Source organism: Ahaetulla prasina, chromosome 4 (assembly GCF_028640845.1).
Source record: "Ahaetulla prasina isolate Xishuangbanna chromosome 4, ASM2864084v1, whole genome shotgun sequence".
Taxonomy (NCBI): Eukaryota; Metazoa; Chordata; class Lepidosauria; order Squamata; family Colubridae; genus Ahaetulla; species Ahaetulla prasina.
In genome coordinates, this window is record NC_080542.1 from 21,761,792 (window position 1) to 21,783,615 (window position 21,824).

At 44.3% G+C, this 21,824-nt stretch overlaps 1 protein-coding gene across 1 annotated transcript; it reads left to right on the forward strand.

Annotated features, from left to right (window-relative positions):
* The first annotated feature begins 2,676 nt into the window (after positions 1 to 2,676).
* On the forward strand, positions 2,677 to 20,615 carry CORO1A (coronin 1A). The gene is made up of 11 exons (XM_058182308.1): positions 2,677 to 2,799; positions 3,945 to 4,147; positions 6,869 to 6,991; positions 7,952 to 8,081; positions 8,176 to 8,360; positions 10,929 to 11,048; positions 12,637 to 12,741; positions 12,873 to 13,018; positions 13,611 to 13,668; positions 16,807 to 17,019; positions 17,586 to 20,615. Exons 1-11 carry the CDS (start codon positions 2,730 to 2,732, stop codon positions 17,688 to 17,690), a joined length of 1,458 nt encoding a protein of 485 aa, XP_058038291.1. The 5' UTR covers positions 2,677 to 2,729; the 3' UTR covers positions 17,691 to 20,615.
* Positions 20,616 to 21,824: the final 1,209 nt, after the last annotated feature.

Sequence of the window (21,824 nt, forward strand, 5' to 3'; positions counted from 1 at the left end):
ATAGGTTAATTCAGAATAAGTGTAATTGTTTTGGGGGAAGTCAGCTTTCACGTCAGCTTTCACATGTCAGGAAAGTAGCACAGGTGGTCCTCAATTTACAACCACAATTGAGGCCAGAATTTCGGTGCTAAGCATTGTTAAGTGAGTCATACCGAATTTTATGACCTTTTTTTGCCACAGTTGTTAAATCATTGTAGTTATGGAATGAATCATGCATTGTTAAACGAATGCAGCTCCCCACATTGACTTTGTTTATTGGAAGCTGGCTGGGAAAGTTGCAAATTATTATCGCATGACCCCCAGGTCACTGCAACCATCAGAAATACATGTCAGTTGATCAAGCACCGGAATTTTGACCATGAGACAGTGGAAATGCTGTGACCATTGTAAGTACAGATTACTCATAAGTCACTTTTTTTTAGTGTTGTTGTAACTGAATGGTTGCTAAATAAATAGTTGTTAAGTCAAGGACTGCCTGTAGTAGTAATAGTAGTAGTAATAGTAATAGTAGTAGTAGTTGTAATAATAGTAATAATAAATCTGTCGAAAAAGGGGCTACAGGGCTCAGTTGTTACTGCTAGAGAACCAGGGCGTGCAACTACAAAGTGACTAAAACAAAAGCGCAAAACTTGGACAACTGAAGATTAGGTACTTGGTTGATACCTAGGACGTTGGCAGCAACCCCTATCAACCATTAGCACCAGTCAATGGTATTTGTGATGCCTTTTTGAATGTTCAGTTGACTGAGTTTCATGTTTAATGAGTAAAGAATAATAATGATGATGATGATGATGATGATGATGGTGGTGGTGGTGGGATCATAAGCCTGAAAAAGTGATTGAAAATGAGCATGCAAAACTACTGTGGGATTTCCGAATACAGACTGATAAAGTTTTGGAACACAATACCCCAGATATCACGATTGTAGAAAAGAAACAAGTGTGGATAGTCGACATTGCTATACCTGGTGACAGCAGAATCGATAAGAAGCAACTTGAAAAAGTCACCAGATATCAAGATTTGAAAATCGAATTGCAGAGACTCTGGCATAAACCAGTGCAGGTGGTTCCAGTGGTACTCGGCACACTGGGAGCTATGCCTAAAGACCTAGGCAAGCACTAAAAAGCAATTGGCGCTGACAAGATCACCATTGGTCAGCTGCAGAAGGCCCCCTTACTGGGGTCTGCTCGCATAATTCGCCGATACATCATGCAGTCCAAAATCGCTTGGGAAGTGTTCGACTAGTGATCTATGATATGAAATCCAGCATAGTTATCTTGTTTGCTGTGTATACTGTCATTTTGTGTAAATAATAATAAGAAGAAGAAGAAGAAAAAGAAGAACAATAACAACAACAACAACAACAACAACAACAACAATAATAATAATAATAATGGTGCAAACTCTCAGGTCCTTATTACTATAATTAGCATAGTCCAGTGCTTCTCAATTATTTTTTGTCATGCCCCCCTAGGAAGAAGAAAACATTTTTCGCGCCCCCCCGCGCGACTGTAAACACGGGGCTTAGCTTGTTATGACAGTGTTTGCCGAGGTCAAACGCGCCCCCCTTTAAGGAGCCACGCGCCCCCCCTGGGGGGGCCCGCCCCACTATTTGAGAAGCACTGGCATAGTCTCTTTTTAAGATGCTGGGTTTCCTCTATAAACGCATATTCATATAAAAGTCCCCTTGTGGCTTGACCAACACGTTCTATATGGGGCTGCCCATATAAGTTTCAATTGGTCCACAATGCAGTGGTGCAAATGGTGATGGATGTGCTTTGGTGTGCCCAACTATATTAGCCTTTTGTGAAGCCTCCAAACTGGGTGACATTGTGAGGCAAATCACCTGAACGAGATAGCAACACACAGGAGGGCTAAAAAGCAGAGAGCCCTGTTTAATGTTTTGAGGGCAGCTCATTTTTGCAGCTGGTACCAATGGTGGGATTCAAATAATTGGTGGGATTCAAATAATTTAACAACCGGTTCTCTGCCCTAATGATTTCTTCCAACAAGCAGTTCACCAAACTGTTCAGAAAGTTAACAACCGGTTCTCCCGAAGTGGTGCGAACTGGCTGAATCCCACCACTGGCTGGTACCATTTTCTGAAACTTTTCTGTGGCCCTGCTTATCCGGGAGGAAGAGAGGCAAATATTTGAAGTAGAGCTTCATAACATAACATAACATAACATAACAACAGAGTTGGAAGGGACCTTGGAGGCCTTCTAGTCCAACCCCCTGCCTAGGCAGGAAACCCTACACCATCTCAGTCAGATGGTTATCCAACATTTTCTTAAAATTTCCAGTGTTGGAGCTTTCACAACTTCTGCAGGCAAGTCGTTCCACTTATTAATTGTTCTAACTGTCATGCTACAATAGATACAGAAGTAAAATGGAACACCATGAGATTTTTACGTAGCTAGTTAGAAAGTCTCTGCAAGGCTCTTCTTCAAGCAGGAAAGCAAAGATCTTCACAGTTTGGAACTGTCCAAATGAATCCTGTGCAAAATTCTTCTTAACAGGCCATCATTTCCCCTCTCATCTCACATTCCTGTACAGTATTTTGTGCAAATAAGGCAGCAAGTCTGTGCCATCATCAGGTTGAAAGGATGCTAAAAAAAAGAGTGGGGGGGGGAAGAGAGGAAGTGAGAAAAAATACGACAAGTAGAGGTGGGGAGCTTTCTGTGTGCTGGCCCTTTAAGAGATAGCCCTCCCAGTGCTGTTCCTGGGCGATGGCTTTTAAAAAGCCTGAGCGCTCTATTCCTAAAGCATTGTGTGGCACATCAGCTACAGAAGGTGCAGGTGAGTGCACAGGGTGTGTGTGTGTGTGTGTGTGTGTGTGTGTGTGTGTGTGTGTGTGTGTAACCAAAGGGATTAGAGTGTGTCTCTGCGTTGTGGATGGGGCTCTTGCTGACAGAGCTATGGATTGCTAGGAGAATCTTGCGCTGTTGATTTTATCTTGGCTTTAGAACTTGGATGGGCAAAGCAGAGAGCCCTGTGAGGTAGGTCACAGGGGAGCACACTTCTGTATTAGCGTTCAGACAGCAGAAGCCCTTCCGCTCCGATTTAATTGGCACTTTGTCTCAGTTAGAATTGGGAAGGCATTTTCTTTCCCACCCACATTAGCCAGCAGCCTTGGAAGTGGATGCTGTTTCATCATTTCATTTAGATGTCATATTCAAGAGAGTAGCTTTCTCCCTCCTGATGTCCAGCTGTCCTTGCTGGGAATGATGGGGGTTATAGTCTAGCACGTGGAAGTCCTCAGAGAATAGTGAAATAAAGCCTGGGGTTTGGCCAAAGAGATCTGCAGTCATTTTCCACAATGGTGAAGCCAACCAGCTAGTCTTTTGGAAATGTTTATTCCACAAGCTGGTGTAGTTCTTAGGATGGTTGTGAGAATAATATAAATTATGCATATATCCTGAGCTCCATTGAAGAAAATGTGTGGATTTAACGGTTGCATCTGAGTTATTTATTTATAATTAATAAATAGATCTGGTAGAGCTAATTTGTGAATAAACAACCAGGCTGCATATTCATTTTCTGGGATCTTTGGGGTGGCTGGCCTGCGTAAGACTTGAACACAGCACTTTCCTCAGCTTTACTGTATTCTGAAGAACTCTCCTATTCTGTGGGAAGCGTTTGGGCCTTGGAGGGTCTACTCAGGCAGGAGGTGTGGTTTGCACAATGGTCTTCTGCAGCTGCATGACCTTAAAAGCTGCAACTTCAGTCAAATCTTCTTGATCCCGGTTGGTTCTTCTGTGTGGAGTTGGTGCTGGGCCGAGATGGAGAGGCCTTAGCGTGGTTGGCAGGGGGTGAAATGGGGCTCAGGGCCATCATCGACTCACATGGGCTCAAGGGTTTCAAGAAGGAAATGGTGCTAGTGGTGGGGTGGTTGCATGCTCCTAGTGATGACTGTATGGTGTTAACGATGTGCTGTTTTGCAGGAACCATGAGCCGCAAAGTTGTGAGGTCCAGTAAGTTCCGCCATGTCTACGGGCAACCGGTGAAGGCTGACCAATGCTATGATGACATCCGTGTTTCTCAAATGACATGGGATGGAAACTTTTGCTCTGTCAACCCCCAGTTCTTAGCCATCGTCGTGGAGGCCAGTGGTGGAGGAGCCTTCCTGGTCCTACCATTGTCCAAGGTGCCCACCCTCACCTTCATAAACAACCCCCCCCTTTCTGAGACTTCCTTCAAAACTTTTCTGGTTTATCCCAGGTCTTCTTCCCAGCAGCGCTCAAGGCAGTGTCTTGCCGAGGAATCCCATAGAAAACGGCAAATCTAACTTCTGTCTTCTTACCCTTCCTCTGCTTTTTTGTGGTTTTCTGGGGACTTGCACAGCGTGCAAGAAGGGGGCAGGGATTGGTGGAACTGCTGATTTCTTTTTACCTTAAATGGTTAGGACCTGTTACGGAAATAAGATGAAAAAAAAAATGAAGAAGAGGAAGTGGCTTTGGGGGCAGCAGAAGGAAAAAGAACCGACATCGGTTGGCAATAATTAAAGTTCTCCTCTGTGCTTTCTCGTGGTGATTCTAGCTTCACACTAAACTCCATTTCTTCAATTGTTGATCCCGAACTCAGCAGTCCTGGTTCTCATCCCTGTGGTCTAACCCATTCAAAAATGAAAGCTTGCAAGTTGGTTCCTCAAGGTCTCCCATCCTCTGTTAATTTGAGCTTTATATTTGGTAGCAAGGGATTGGCTTCCTCTCCTGCTTTCTGTAATGTGTAACTTCTCTTTCCCACAGCCAAGTTCTATGTTTTAAGCGTCTCCTTGGAAAGCCACAGTAGCTACATGAAATTTCCTTCAAATATGATGACTACCGTTGTTATGAATTACTCTATCCGTTACATTTTTTTCCCCTTTCAAAATCAAAGTTTAGATGTAGGTCAAGACAGTGGATTGCTTTTCCAGATTTCCTGGATCTTGTGCTTGCCCCTAGGATGTATCTCATGACTTCAGCATGACATGGAGAAGATTCAGAGACAGCAAGCAATAAACAGTGTGGGAAAGGAGAGGAGGAGGATATAGAAGACAGACAGCATGTAACCATAAGGCTGGTGACCATAAGATCTCCATCCTTTTCCCGTCTGGATAAGTAGCAGTAGATTCAACCCACTGGCCTAAAGTTTTTCCTGGATTCAGGTTGTGAATTCCAGCCCAACCAGCTCTTGCTTCTTGGAGGCAATGGATGGGAAGGTCACAGAAGGAGAGGGAATGGGGGAATGAAAATCTTAAAATTCAAATTGTGGGAATTGCTGAAAGGATAGCAAAGGGTCACAAGTTTCTGAAGTCTATTGCTCCAGGTGCTTTAAGGGCTTTGCCGACCGATTAAAATAAGAAGTAAAAGCAAACTTTTTTTAAAAAATACCCCTCCCCCACCAGTGAGTCCTGCTTCCAATTCTCTTGGCAGAGTGATGTTAGCAGAACATTTTCACAAGTGAAAAGTTGCGATTTGCTATGAAAATGATTCAGCACGTTAAGCACCGTATTAACTGAATAGATAAAACTAGGGACAACATTAATGTCTGTGGATCCAACTACGGTTAAAGGCACAGATACGGTGCCTTAGTGGAAATTTGGCAACTCTATTTTCCTTGATTCTGGGCTAGCTGGCACTGTGGAAATGGAGATCTATAAACATGTGCCTGAGAAAGAGCTAATTAAAGAAGGAAAGTGGGGTGCGCGGGGAAAAAATTAAGAAAGAGATGGAAGGATCTTAGCAGTTATAACTGGAAGTAAAAGAGGAGGTGCAAAAAATCCAGATGCCTAGTAGCTATGGATGCTAAAAGTTTGGCCTGGCAGTTAGTCTGCTGCATGATTTTTCTGTTTTAAACTTTTAACATTCGATGAGAATTTCTCTTCCTGTTAATAAATTGTTGGGTAGCAACATGATTAGGCCTCTACCTTGTTCCCTCCCTGCTAAGGGCCTCCCGCTAGCCCCTGAGCCCCTTTGTTTCTCTCCCATTTGCCCGCCCTCTCCAAATGCAAGTGGGATAATTCAGTGCTGACCTTAAGTAAAGCTAAGGAAAAGATTTCCCCTCTAGTTGTGATGGACTCTAGGGAAGGGTGCTCATCTCAGTTTCAGAGCCGAAGAAGCAGGCATTCTCCAAAGATGCTTCCATGGTCATATGGCTGGCATGACTATATACTGAGGCTCATGGAATACTGTTATCTTCCCAATTGTGGAACCTATTTATCTACTTGCATTTGCATGCTTTCAAACTACTAGGCGGACAAGAGCAGGGTCAAGAACAGGAACTCATCCTGTCATGTGGTCCTTGGGTCCCAATTTGCCAAATTTCCAGTCAACAAATCTAGAGACTTAACTGCTAGGCCACCATGTACTCGATCCATGCTGACCTTAGCACCCTCAAATTCTGAAGACAGACCTATTTCAGAGTGATTGATCTGAGTAATGCCTCTCTGCATTTTGTTTTATAAACCAGAGTTTGGGGTTTTGTGTGAAGCTACCTTTTCTATCTCTCATCTGCCGGTAGAGGCAGTGAAGATTAAGGGAGATTGGGACAGGATGATGTTGATCAACTTGTATTTGTGATAGGCCTTAAAACTCTGAAGGCATTCTTCCAATTCTGGATGTTTATCTCAAGAAGGCTGGGGGAAATGAATGTGGTCCGCCTATTGCTTGCTCTACACTGATCACCTACACTGATTCATTGAGCCCAGGAATAATTGGATCTCCTGGTTCTCATCATATGGCTTCTTATGGGCCATGTTCTCAAAGGAAAAGGTCTGTTTTATGGAATACAATAAAACAGCACAAACACTGGAAAGTAAGAGTTGCCATTTGAAATAAACTTCTGATGCATCAGAACTAACATTCTCTCTGTCTTCCTATTTTTGCAGACTGGTCGCCTGGATAAGGCCCACCCTGTGGTTTCGGGGCACACAGCTCCTGTGTTAGATGTAGAATGGTGCCCACACAATGACCATGTTATTGCCAGTGCATCCGAGGACTGCTCTGTTATGGTAAGTGGTCAAATTAATAAAAGGAAGAAGGAGAGGGAAGAGACTGGGTTCAGGGCACCCAGAGCAGAGCAGTTTGCCAGGATACCACAAATCCAGGGGCATTTTACGTTCCTGAGGACATCACTGGTCACAACCTTGCCTTGTTGCTTACAAGAACATTTTTTTGTGCACAGATTTTTTGTTAAAGTAGCAATAAGCTCTCCAGACCTCTCTGGGATTTGGGACTAAACTCTTGTCATCCTGGGCCACCAGCTTTTTGACTAGAGCTTATTAGAGTTGTGCTCCAATGCATCTGGAGAACATTGAGTTTGTTAGCCTTCATCCAACCTGCTTGGTCTTGTTTCTTTCAGTAGTAGCTCCCCATAATACTCTCACACACACACTCACACAAACCCTTGAGGCTTACAACTGGTAGATAACAATTCTTGCTGGAATTGTTTCCCCTCAGAAAAATCAGGAGTGAGCAGAAAAAGGGAAGAAAACAGAAGTGACAAGCGGAACATCCCATTCTGGGATATAGAGAGAGGAGCTTGAGAGGGCAAAGAGCAATGAATTGTGGGAAAAATGAATGACATGTAGACAAGGACACTTAAAGAAGTATCAAATGAAGGGAAACTTTATCCGAATGGGGAATTTGGATGGCGGGCAAACAAGGTTATATCAGGATCTTTTACCATCTCCAAGCAATATGCCTCACAGTTGGCCTCCTGTGCTCCGGAGTCACTCACATGCAATCTGTTCTCTGCAACATTTCAAGGCATCGAACTAGATCACCTCCAAAATATTAAAGATATGCTCACTCTTTTCTGGGTCGCTTTTAGGACTTGATCATACAGGCAGGCAGGCAGGCAGGCAGGCAGGCAGGCATGAGACAACAGAATCCTTCTGGAAAAGCAGGTGGTGTCTTTTCTTTCCAGTTCTCTGACAATCTTCTTTACTTCTTGCCTTGCATGTTTTTAGGTCTGGTCGGTGCCTGAAGGTGGTCTTACAAGATCTTTGAATGAACCTGTGGTGACTCTCGAAGGCCACTCTAAAAGGGTGGGGATTGTGACATGGCACCCAACAGCCCAGAATCTCCTGCTGAGTGCAGGTAAGGAAAATCAGGCCCAAAGATGAGCCTAGGGCAACAACTGCAATCGGCCACTTCCTATTCACGAGTCTTGTCTTCTTGCCATCTATTACAGGCTGCGACAATGTCGTAAAAGTCTGGGACGTGAGTGTTGGACAAGCGGCCATTTCCTTGGAGGAGTTGCACCCAGATGTCATCTACAGTGCAGCTTGGAACCAGGACGGCTCTTTGCTCTGCACGGCTTGCCGGGATAAGCACGTGCGGCTTTTCGACCCCCGGGCAGGGGGCACCGCTGCAAATGTAGGAAAAACTTTCACACTCTGGAAAGTCTAAAATTGGCAGGTCCAGAAGGAGCTGATTTTTAAAAAAATCAGGATTCAAATTAGATCAATAATTGCCTGTGTTAGCAGATTTGTCTGGTCCCCAAAATGGAATGTCTGCTGTTCTTCTAATGTTGTTTACTTTTGGCTGTGTTGGCTAATAGGTATTGAAGATCAGCAATGTGGAGAGCCAAGTTTCCAGTCAGCCATGAATTAATTCAGTGATTTATATTTCAAAGTATATAGTCAGAAGGTTGCAGAAACGTTGCCATCACTTACGGTATTCCTTGATTTTTGTACCTTCAAATTCGCAAGCATGCTACTTTGACTCTGGAGACTTCCTTATTAGCATTTATCCCTACTATGATCTCAGTCTTTTAGTCCTCATTTAACCAAAGCATTCATGAGAAAGTTTCAGAACATCTGTAGAGAAAAAGAGAGAGGCAGCCCCAAAACAAGCTAGGGAGGATAGAACAGGCTGAGCAATCACAAAATGCTCATTGACTGATGCAAAATCTGAACATTCAATGGGAAAGAAATTGACTTTGGAATGGTTTATGCAAGGGTGGGCTGCTGGGGGTTCGCAGGGGTTCGGGAGAACCTCTAGCTAAGATTCTGTGCAGTTTGGAGAACTCCCAAATCCCACTCCTGGCTGGCCTCGCCCACCCCATCCCGCCCATCCCAGGAGTCCCCACGTGGCCCATTTTGGATGCAGGTAAGTGCAGGGTGCGCACAGAGGCTCAGGGAGGGTGAAAAACAGGCCTACCGGAAGTTTGGGAAGGCCAGAAATGGACTTGTTTCAGAGGGCCTCTGGAGTCTCAGGAGGCTGTTTTTGCCCTCCCAGAGGCTCAAGGAAAGCCACTGGAGCCCAGGGAAAGCAAAAATGCCCCCCCCCCCACCATGGTGCAGGAGGCAGACTAGGCCATGCCCACCATGGCCACGCCCACCCAGCAACCGAACTGAGAACCCCTTGCTAAAATTTTTGAAGTCCATCTCTGGGTTTATGTGAAGGCCTTAATAGAAACAGTCTCTACAGATAGACCTTGACTTACAACATTTGCACATTATGTTTGCTAAGCAATGCAGCCCTTAAGCAAGTTGTCACATGACTGGGTCTATTTTTGCTACGATTTTTATCGTGATTGTTAAGCAATTCGTGGTCGTTAAGCAAATCATGCGGTCTTTAAGTGAATCCTGCTTCCCCAACTGACTTTGCTTTTCAGAAGCTGACTGGTAAGATTGCAAATTGCAATCATATGAAAGCAAGACACTGCAGCCATTGTAAATGCAAGCTGGTTGCCAAGCCCCGAATTGCAATCCCATGATTGCATAGGATGGGGTACAACAGTCATAACTTTGAGGATGAGTCATAAGTCACTTTCTCTATGGCCACCGTAATTTCAAACTGTCTTTAAACAATTGTAAGTTGAGAACAACCTGTACCACAATAGGTTTCTGTATTTCTTACATATCTTGGTAAATTATTCCTAATGGTAGTCCTTGACTTATGATTTCTGTTGCTAAGATAGTTGTTAAGTAAGTTTTACTCCATTTCCTTGCCACAGTTCTTAAGTGAATCACTACAGTTGTTAATACAGGTAGTCCTTAACGTATGACCACAATTGAGCCCAAAATTTATGTTGTTAAGTGAGAAATTTGTTGTGAGTTTTGCCCCATTTTACGATTTCTCTTATCACATTTGTTAAGTGAATCACTGCAGTTGTTAAATTAGTAACATGGTTGTTGAGTGAATTTGGTTTCCCCCTTTGATTTGATTTATCAAAAGGCCGCCAAAGATGATCACATGACTCTGAGACACTGCAACTGTCATAAATGTGAGTCAGTTATCAAGCATCTGAATGTAAATAATGTGACCATAGGGATGCTATAATGGTGATAAATGTAAAAAATGGTAATGTCCTTTTTTTCAGTGCTGTTGTAACTTTGAACGGTCACTAAGTGAACTTTCGTAAGTTGAGGACTACCTGTAACAGAGTTCTTAAGTAAACCTGGCTTCTCCATTGACATTGCTTGTCAAAAGTTCACAAAACATGATCACATGAATCCAGGACACTGCAACCACAAATAAATATGAACCAGTTGCCAAGTATCCAAAATTTGATCATGTGCCCATGAGAATGCCACAACAGTTGTAAATGTAAAAAACAGTAATAAGTCACCTTTTTCAATACTGTTGTAACTCTGAACAGTCACTAAAAGAATAGTTGTAAGTTGAGGACTACATGTATTTCTTGTTACTTACATGCCTGCTTTTAAAGGCCATTTCCACTAGTGGGCATCCTCATGTTTTCCAGATTGATTTATCATGGAGAAATGTTTCTTTTCATTCAGACAATATTCCCCTCCTCACTCAATATTGATTTGGGCAAATGAGATATTTTGTGCTGGGAGGAAAGGCTGGAAAATGACCCACCAAAATGGGATGATTTCTCACTGTCAAGAAGAGGACAAGACCTGGTCATTCATATGCGGTTAACCTTCCCTCTGCTCTTGCAAGTCTCATTTTGTCTCATTTTCTCACCCTCAGGAATTGCCCCGTGCCCACGAGGGGTCTCGTCCTGTTCGGGCCACGACTGTGAAGGATGGGAAGCTTTTTACAACAGGTTTCAGCCGCATGAGCGAGCGACAGGTGGCCCTCTGGGATTTGGTGAGCAGAGAGAGTGGAGGACACCTTTACAGGTGGCATTTGAGCAACGTATTCCAAAGATTTGAATGGTAGAGGCTGTTCAAGTGATTTGAAAAGTGGGCAGCCCTTACCATTCAAAAAAGGCCAGTGAGAAAAAATGAGGGCATAGATATTGCCAAAGCCTTGCGTTGAAGAAGAAGGTTGCAGGAAAGCCCGTTTCAACATCAAAATCCTCTCCTTTGTGCATATTGTAATTCTTCTACAACAAACAATTTATTCCGGAATTTATTCCGGGGCCGGAATAGCTCAGGCTGTTACGAAGCCTGTTATTAGAACACAGTAGCCTGCAATTACTGCAGGTTCAAGCCTGGCTCAAGGTTGACTCAGCCTTCCATCCTTTATAAGGTAGGTAAAATGAGGACCCAGATTGTTGGGGGGGCAATAAGTTGACTTTGTAAAAAATATACAAATAGAATGAGACTATTGCCTTATACACTGTAAGCCGCCCTGAGTCTTCGGAGAAGGGCGGGGTATAAATGTAAACAAAAATAAAAAATAAAATAAAAATTCAAGAATACAAAGTAGACCCAAGGAAATTCACTCTGGTGTTGTAGGCATCTTCTGTATTTTGTATAGGATTTTGAATGCTTCACATGCTTCATTTACTATCAAAGTCTTTATCAACAACCCTGTAAAACTGGTCAGTTGTGATGCCCTGTTATTGATGGAGGAGCAAGATGAAATTCTGCCCAGAGAACAAGAGGTTCTTGCTCAGAAGTCTGGATAATTGTTCTTTTTCTGGGAGGGGGGTGTACCTTTAAATCAGTCTTGAATCCTGGTGACTGCCTAGACAAGACCCTCAGTTTTCTTGGCAAGATTTTTCAAAGTAGTTTGCCCTTCCTTCCTTCCTTCCTTCCTTCCTTCCTTCCTTCCTTCCTTCCTTCCTTCCTTCCTTCCTTCCTTCCTTCCTTCCTTCCTTGGGTTGAGAGTGAATGACTGGCCCAAGGTGAACCTGCTGGCTTTATGCCCAAGGCGGGACTAGAACTCATGATCAGTTTCAAGCCTGGTGCCTTAAAACCACTACACAACACTGGCTCTTTCCGTTGTTTTTTCGACTACAGAAACCCACAAGTATTTTTTGTACTTTATCCTTTTTCTGCATGTAGAACTACCGATAAAAGAGAATATTTGTACTTCAGGGTTGCAATGAGGTGTCCTTGGTGCTCTCTGAGCTTGCTTGTTTTTTTGCTGATGTTTCATTTGTTTCAAGTAGAACTATGGCTAAAGTGTAAGCATCTGTGAGGAACTGGGGAGGAAATGGAGAAGGAGTGCAGTTTGGATGAGACGAGGCAACAGAGCCCGGATGTAGGAAGCAAGCAAGCAAACGTTTCAAAGAGATTTTGTCTTAATTAACTCAGTGTAACTCTGGCTAGGAATTTACTCTGAATTTTCAAGACTTTTATTCCAGACTAACACTACAAATGTCTTTCTGAAATCCATCCATCCTTCCTTCCTTCCTTCCTTCCTTCCTTCCTTTATCCTCTTTCTTTCTTCTTTCTTTTCTTCTCTCCCCCCTCCCTCTCTTTTTTTCTTTCTTTTTCCTCTATAGAGAAATCCAGAGGAACCATTGACTCTTCAGGAACTAGATACAAGCAGTGGTGTGCTCTTGCCTTATTATGACCCAGACACCAATGTGGTTTACCTGACTGGCAAGGTGAGTCCTGGGTGCAAAGAAAAGACTGGCAATGCCAAATCTAGAAGCAACATTTTGGATGAACTCAGCGGGAGTTCACGTGCGAAGCCCTTTAATAAGGAGAAGTTCAAAAACCTCAATGTCCACTGCAGGGTGACAGCAGCATCCGGTACTTCGAGCTGACCGGCGAAGCGCCCTATGTGCACTATTTATCCATGTTTACTTCCAAGGAGTCACAGCGAGGAGGGGGATGGATGCCCAAACGAGGGCTGGATGTCAGCAAGTGCGAGATTGCCAGGTAGAGAATGTGTGTTTTTCTCCCCTGCTTCCTGCAAGAGGTTCACAGGGATGTAACTGGTCTCCCACCTTATTTACCCCCCCCCCGTCCCCAACACTGGTGTCAGGTGAAGATGACAAATAGCAACGGTACAAAATCTCTGCAAGAAGAAGAATAAAAACCTGACACTTACCGTACTTTTTGGAGTATAAAACACACTTTCCTCCCCTCTAAAAGAGAGTATAAATGTTGGTGCATCTTATACACCGAATACAGCCATTTTTGGCCTCCCGAAGCCCCGCCCTGTGCATTTAGGTTTTGCAAAAAATCAGCTCATTTTTCACAAAAACAGGACAGGCAGAGGCTTTGGGAGGCCTGCAAAATGCTCTTGTGGGCTGGGGAGGGCAAACCCTTTTTTTTTTCTTGCTTACCTCTTCAAAATCTTGGTGCATCCTATACACCGGTGTGTCTTATAGTCCGAAAAATTCTGTTGTAATCCATCACTCAGATTCCTTGGGCCAAGCAAAAATAATGCCTAGACCTTTTTGTCTTAGGTGAGACCCTTCCAAAGATTTTCTTTCTCCTTCTTTGAATTGTTTTTTATTCCTTCTAGATTTTACAAACTACATGAGAGGAAATGTGAGCCCATTGCTATGACGGTGCCCCGGAAGGTAAGAGTGACCCTTTACAATCAGTAGGAAAAGGCATTGGGAGAACAACTGAAAAATAAGTTCATAGCAGGGAAGGAAAGGGCTGAGACCGGTTTCTTTTTGAGCCTAAGGAACCATCTCTTGGAAGCTGCATTGGCACCATTCATCCGTTTAGGTGGGCGTCATCTGCTTCAGCGTTACCAAGGTTGTGGATAATTCCTGGGGGAATTGCATATGGGCAGGGACCAAACTCCTTCTCGTCTCTTCTTTCCCTGTCCAGCAGCTGGCCAAGAGGATGAACTGATTGCTTTTTAAATTAGGCTGAGGGCCACAGGTTGGTCCGTGCTGCTCTGCAGCTTTCCAGAGTTTCAGGTAGAGGCCTTACCTGTATGCAAATGAGCTCTGCATGAGCTCTGCTAGAGAAGAGTTGTCCCTTATAATGACTTGCTCTGTTTTTCCTTCTTCCTTACAATTAAATCTCTGCTGGAGAGGAATAATTTCATTGCCTCGGTTGTAGCCCTCAACTTGTTTTACAAAGATTGTAAAATTAGGTACAGTCACACAATGACGGTCAAAACTTACAAACGAAATTGTGGGCTCAATTATGGTCATCAGTTATGATGGTCGTAAAGCAGGTTGCTGTGTGACCGTGCCCTATTTTACGATCTTTTTTTGCAGAAATCATTAATGTGGCAGTCATTAATTGGTGGTGGTTGTGAAGTCATTGTTTGCTACAGAGCATTTTTTTTTTTTTGGCAGGAAACCAGGAATAAATGCTGGTTTCCAGCAAAAACATTGTAGCAGGATCCAATCTGGGTCGGTCACCGGGATCAGAGGTTTCGTCTTCTGAGCTTTCGGATTCGTGCTGGAGCCCATCTTCAGGGAACTTCTCTCTAGCCTCCAGCACGAATCCAAAAGCTCAGAAGACAAAATCTCTGGTGCAGGTGAACAATCCAGATTGGATCCTGCAACATTATCCTGGGACATGTACATCTGCCTTCATTCGAACAACATTGCAAATTGTGGTCATGTGACCACAGGCTATTGCACACTGGTGTAAATGTGGGCCAGTTGCCAAATGGCCCAAATGTAGTCACATGATGTGTGTGTGTGGGGGAGGATATTAGAACTTCGCTTTTGGATCGTACATGGCTTTTTCAGGGTCTGTTGTAATTTTAAATGGTTGCTAAGCGACAGGTTGTAAGTCAAGGACTACCTGTATAGAATTACCTGGCCTCAACATAACTATGGTGGAAGAAAGGGGATATAGTTGGTTATCACCTTTAAAGCGCTCCATGGCATGGGACTGGAATATTTACGGGACCGCCTGCTGCCGCCAATTACTTCCCATTGTCCGGTGCGTCCAGTGCGCTCTCACAGGGAGGGCCTCCTTAGGGTACCGTCGGCCAACCAATGTCGGCTGGCGGCCCCCAGGGGAAGAGCGTTCTCTGTGGGGGCCCCGGCCTTGTGGAACGAGCTGCCGGTGGGACTCCTCCCTGATCTTCGGACCTTTAAACGCGAGCTCAAGACTTTCTTCTTTCACCAAGCGGGGCTGGCCTGATCGATTTTTTACTGGGGTTTGTTAGCGGGCTTTTAACCGGGGTTTTTATCTTTTGTAAATTTTCTTATCTAATATTTTTAATTATACAGCGGTTAAATTAGATTTTTAAACTAGTTACTGTATTTTAAAATGTTTTTGGGATTATTGTTGTTTTATTTGCTGTACACCGCCCTGAGTCTTCGGAAAAGGGCAGTATAAAAATTTAATAAATAAATAAATAAATAAATAAATAGGCAAACACAAGCTGGGAAACTTAATGAGACAGCAGTAAGGCTGGCAACTGAGAGACAGAATTCCTCTCAGTTCACATGTCATGCCAAGTCATGGCTTTGTTAATGAGGGTTGGTTGAGCAAATGAGAATGGCTGGGTGCACACTTAATGTGAAACTAACATTGATGGAATAAATCAGTTTACAAAACAGAACTCATAGTTCATACAATGGGCTAAGCTCAAACTCAGGAAACATACAATCTATGGTATATGGCTTTGTGTGAATCCAGCCATTGCAGTAAAATGAACCTTGATTTATGAAGCCTATATATTCTTGATTTAGGAATTTTGCAGTCATAAAATGGGGAATGGATCACCACTCTAATTTTTCCCAACCTGATGCCTTCCAAATATGTTGAATTTCAGGTCCAATAACCTTCCAGGCAGCCTGTTTATTAGTCATAGTTGGTAAAGAGAGATTCTTGTTTCTGGAACAATATAGTGCTTGGGAGCCTCTGCTATCATCTAATCTTTTGGGTTGATTCAGCGTGATTTTCTTCTGCTTTCGATCCAGTAACTTAAATCTTTTTAAATAGCGTGTGGTTTGCTCAAATCTGTACTCCTTACAGAAACATGGTAAATACATCAATTCCACTGAGGGAACTCATCTAATTCCAAAATTATCAGAGTGTTGTTTCAACACATGTGACTTTTAACCTGGAATAAAAGTTGCAAAGCCACCTTTCCAATTTCTTGAGATAATAGTAGCCATTTGCCCATTGAAGAAGCAGCTTTCCTTTCTGTACCTTCACAATCTTTTGGGCAATGGTTTAATTATCTGTCAGGCTGGATTTGGCTCCTGGTGGCTATACAATTGGTTCTCAACTTAAAACAGTTTGTTTAGTGATTGTTCAAAGTTACAACAGAACTGAAAAAAGTGACCATTTTTCACACTTAGGATTGTTGCAGCAACCCACCCACCCCGGTCACGTGATCAAAATTCAGAAGCTTTGCAACTGATTCATATTTATGACGGTTGCAGTGTCCCGAGATCATGTGATCGCCATGCAAAGACAATGGGGGAAGCCAGGTTCACTTAACAACTGTGTTACAAACTTAACAACTGCAGCGATTCACTTAACAACTCTGACAAGGAAGGTTGTAAAATGGGGGGAAAGACCCACTTAACAACTGTTCTGCTTAGCAATGGAAGTTTTGGGCTCAACTGTGATCATAAGTTGAGGACTACCTTGACAAAAGCTTGCCCTGAATAGAATCCTAACACTTGGGATGTGTGGTGAGATGCCGAACTTCTGTTTTTAAATCTGATGGAAGAGGTTCTTCCTCACTGTAGTGCTGCGCCTGTGTTTTTGTATGGTTTCTGCAGTCAGACCTGTTCCAAGAGGACCTGTATCCTGACACAGCTGGTCCAGATCCTGCCTTGACCTCAGAGGAGTGGCTAGCAGGCAAGAACGCAAGCCCCATCCTCATTTCCCTCAAGGATGGCTACACTCCCCAGAAGAGCCGAGAGTTCAAAGTCAACCAGACTCTCCTGCAGGGGCCCAAGAGAAGTCTTCCACATGAAAGGACACAGCAAGGGGTAAGGAGGAGAAAACCCAAAGGTCTAGATTAGGTCTTCTGGGCTATTTGGTCTAGGATTGCCCTTCACAAGCCATTTGAAGGGCAATGGTCCTCACCTTCTCCTGGAACACCACCCAATGTTTATACACCCTTTGTGGAGGGAGGGGAGGTCATGTCTTTAACCCTGAGAGAAGTAGCTGCCTTTTGTGGTCCTTCAAGGCTTTGGGGAGGTACACCTGATGACCTGACATTACTGGAACAGCCCAGCTTTTTAGTCTTTGCCCCTTAAAATCTTATAAATGGGAGAATCTGGCCCAATTTCAAGGATTTTGAAAAAATCCCTATTCTCTACTAATGGTAGGGATATCGTGATGTTCTAGTTACGCACCCTGTAATCAATTGATATTATGCTGGAGCAAAGATTTGCATAGGGTTGGTGGGAAAATTTTAGAACAATGACAAGTAAATGCTTTGAGTCAAAATTGTAAATTAAGGGAGCGATAGCACGTACTTTTCCTAAATAAAATCTGCTTTTCAAGTCTATCAGTAATCATAATAAAGTGAATTACATAATGTGTCCTTTAGGGTCCAACTTTAGAACAGTTCTCAGAGGACCTGAAACGACTGCAAATTTCTGTGTCGGAACAGGAGCGACGCATCTTGGAGCTGGAAAGGATTGTGAAGGAATAATTTCTCTCTTCCCGGTCTGGTACTTCATGAGTCACAATCAGAGATGGTATTCAGCTGGTTTGGACCGCTCCAGGCGAACCGGTAGCGGAAATTGTAACTGGTTCATCGAATCAGCAAATACCACCTCTGGCTGGCCCCCGCTTGCTCAGTCACCGCTCAACGATTCCTCACCCTGCTTGCCCACTTGTCCTGCCCGCTCGCCTCTTGCCCTGTCCCGCCAGTCCTCACTGTGTATGGGTCCTTGCTTGCGCATGCGTTGTCTCTGCTATAAATTGCCTGCCTAAGCTGCCTTTCCATGCGGTGCGTGCCTGCTGCGCCCCAACTGAGCAGCCCTGATCTGCCTCCTTCTGTCTACAGGTAAGCCTGCGAGTTGTGCTAGTCTCTCCCCATTAACCCCAGAGCTTGCCATGCCCCCACCCATCCCTGGGCTCTCCCTGGAGCCTCCATCTGCTCGCTGCTCGCCTTGGCCAGGGAACACGCTATTCCCCAGCTCCAGCCTTGCCCTGGACCCTCCGCCTGCTCGCTGCTCACCTCGGCTGGGTCGGGGAATGTGTCATTCCCCAGCTCCGGCCTTGCCCTGGGCCTCCGCCTGCATTCCGCCTGTTCACCTCAGCCTTGCTCACCTTCCATTCTGAAGGACTGCCTCCAGAAGCCTCCAGCTGCTGGTAGTTTTTGGCTGCCTTCCAAGCAGCTCTGCTGCGACACTGTCCCTCCAGCACAGCAGGCTGTTCTCTGTCGGGTCTGGCTGCGAGCGGTATTGGCAGGCAATGGGGTGCACGTGTGTAGCCAACGCAAAGAACAGGGTGGCGACGCCAGGACTTCATTTCAGACCTCTTTTTCGGCTGTTAGTTTTCGGCACAAGAAGCCTGCAGCCACCACTGCCGGCTTGGTTCCAGCTGGCAAAGAGGGGGTGGTTGGAGACTTCTTGCGCCAAAAACTACCGGCCGAAGAAGAGGCTTGAAGTCCCATGACTGTCGCCGCCATCCTGCTCTTCGCGCTGGCCGCACATGTGCACCCCATTGCCTGCTGGTACTGCTCGCAGCCAGACCCGGGAGAGAACGGCCTCTGTGCTGGAGGGACAGCGTTGCAGCAGAGCTGCTTGGAAGTTAGACGCTGCAGCCTGTTAAGGTACTTTGATGCGGTGGGAAGGGGTGACCATAAAAGGACAGGCCACAGGAGCTGCCTTTTGAGAAGCTCCATAGTGAAGGGAGGCAGAAAAGTTCAGCCAAGTCTTCTCCTCCTTCTCGGGCATACACAGAGCATGCACACATCTCATAGCGCCGGGACCTTCTGCGAGTCCCTCTGGCGCAGTGAGATGTGTGCTTGTTTGCTCTGTGTGTATGAGGCCGAGAAGGAGGAAAGAAGCAGCCAGGATGAACGCTAGAAGACTTGGCCAAACTTTTCTGCTGGTTTCTGTGGATGTGGCTTGGGGGGTGGCATGGCCAACTCGATGTCACTCACAGTGAGGTGCCGCCCCATGACCCCCAAGCCACGCCCACAGATCCAGTAATAAAAAAATTTGAATACCACCACTGATCATAATGGACTTTGTTTCACTGGCCTTTTAAAGCCCCTTTGATTTTTTTTAAAAAAATGGGTGGATCCTCAGGGCATTATTAAGATTCATCCACCCTAAGCTCAGGGCAGAAACTCAAGTTTGTCTATTCCAGACAGAGCCCCTTTTCTGAGTTAACAGACTCCACCTGAAAGATATGAAATATACTTCTTTGCTTAGTCTTGGTGAAGGCATTCAGGATGATAGCCCACCTATTTACAACCTGCAGGGTTGTATCACCCAGGCTTTCAATTCTGGATCTTTGCTTTCTAGTTCCTGCTCTGCTTTTCCCCTTAGAAAACATTTTTTTCCTTCTAGATTTTTTTTAAAATGCTGCATATCCCCTTACTTAAAATTTTGCTTTTGAGGGCATGGTGTGGGGGTGGTTCTTGTTTTAATAGGGCTACAATATTTAACTGATCGATTAAGCATTTGGATTGACAGGTATGAATTTTAATTAGCTGGTCAGTAACTAACTGTGTGAAAAATGGTCATGTCACCTCTTAGCAAATTGTCTTCCACAAAGAATTTAACACAATCTATTCCAGCATTTTGTTGATGCCAAAGGGAAAGGAAGGAAGCAGTTTTCCCCCATGTCTGATATTGAATGGCTCTCTATGCCTAACAAAGCTATTAAAATCCTGACCGACTTGGATCACTTTATCTTCCATGGAACTGTCTACCCATCTTCAGATACCTTTTTTTTCTCACCAAAGTATTCACCAATGATTTGTAGCCAATCCTTTAAATGTAATAGAATTAATTAAATTAACTAATTAACCCACAATCCTTTTAATTTAGATCACCCTTCTCTTGATTGTATGGGGGCCAATTTGAATAGCACTGATCAATGGTCAGTAGTGGCTTTTTTCTCTAAAATGAAATTTGAGTAAGGAGCAGAGTTTTCATCTCCCACAAAAGATTTTTTAACATTGGGAGGAGCCTGGAAGGACCTTTTCCAGGTAACCATGTTTCATTAAAAGACATAAAGCTTTGGTGAGCTACAGCTCACTTTGTAAGATGTATAGAGCGTTAGACTCATTTAAATTGGAGGGAGATAGAGGAAGAAGGGTAGAAAAATCAAGTTGGTTATGCAGATATAGGTGATAACTAGAGGCTACAAGTACCCTATCAATTAACAATTTCAATATGTTAAAAATCTATTGCCGAGACCCGAAATTGCCTGAATGCTTTAGAATTTCTCATTAAATAGTGCTGATAAAAATCCTGGTTTGTTTTTAGGAAAATATATTTTGAGTTCTCTCATGGTGTCCTGACAGGCCGAATCCTTGGTATTACTTTGTCCTTATTTTGAGTTCTGATGTCAGTGCCTATTAAGCTTATGCTTGTTAATAAAATGTATTGGTTGGAAAAACTGTTTAACAGACTCCTGGTTTTTGCCATCACAGACTAACCTAGTTCTCCTCCTACAAAGGACATTTTAAGAAACGGAAAGCAGGCACAGATAGTTCTCAACAAGAACCGGTTATGCTGTTTTTTTGGATCAGAATAAATGATACATTTTTTGATGCATCATTCGATTCCGACTGGTAGCCAACATTCAGATCAGCAAGACTCAACCCCAAAGAATCAGGCAGAAAATACAGATACTCCTTACATAATAACCCTATTTAGGACGGCAAGCAACTCCGCCACTAAGTGAAATGCCACTGCCTTCCCACTAGAAAATCAGTTTCACACCTTCCATTTTTATTTGCCTTCTAACCACCCACCTTTTTGAAACGCCTGCTGTCTTGCTTGCATTGAAAGCAATGCAACTACACTGGAAACCCAGTGGACACATTATACCAGTGATGGCGAACCTATGGCACGCATGCCAGAGGTGGCACATAGCACCCTCTCCGTGGGCACACGAGCTGTTGCCCCAGCTCAGCTCTGCCATGCATGTGCACACGCCTTCCGCTGGCCAGCTGGTCTTTGGGTACCTGCTGCGCAGGCATAGAGCCCATGTGGGGCCCCGTGTACACCTGCGGGGGAGGGGATAGGGCACATGCATGGGGGCTACACGCGCATTGCATTTGGGGGGTTTGGCCACACATGCTTTGGGTACTCGGTCTGGAAAAGGTTAGCCATCACTGCATTATACTCTTGAGATCTCTTCTTCTCTGCTCTGCCAGGGTTAGGGATGGGTGGGGGAAGCAAGCAATTTCTCCCTTTGCTTGATCTTCCCACTCCCAATCTCTCCAATCTTTCACCCCCAGCAGAGAAAATTGGAGGATTTCAAGAAAACAAACTGTTCTTCTCCACATTGAGAATACTGTGATTGCATCAACAGTGGGAAAACTTCAGGCAAAGGAGGGATTTGTACAATTGCATTGCTTTTGATCCATGGAACAACAAACGGCTTCACTTTCTTGCAATCTCTTTATCTAATCAATTTGCTCTGTGATGGGGGGTGGGAATTAAGCAAAGGAAGTCACAGGACAGAGTATCAAACTCAATTTCATTGAGGGCCTCCTCAGGATTGTGTTTGACCTCGTTGGGGGGGGGGGGGGAAACGGGACATGGCCAGAGTTGGCCAGCTTGATGTCACTCATGTCAGGGGTGCCTATGGTGGC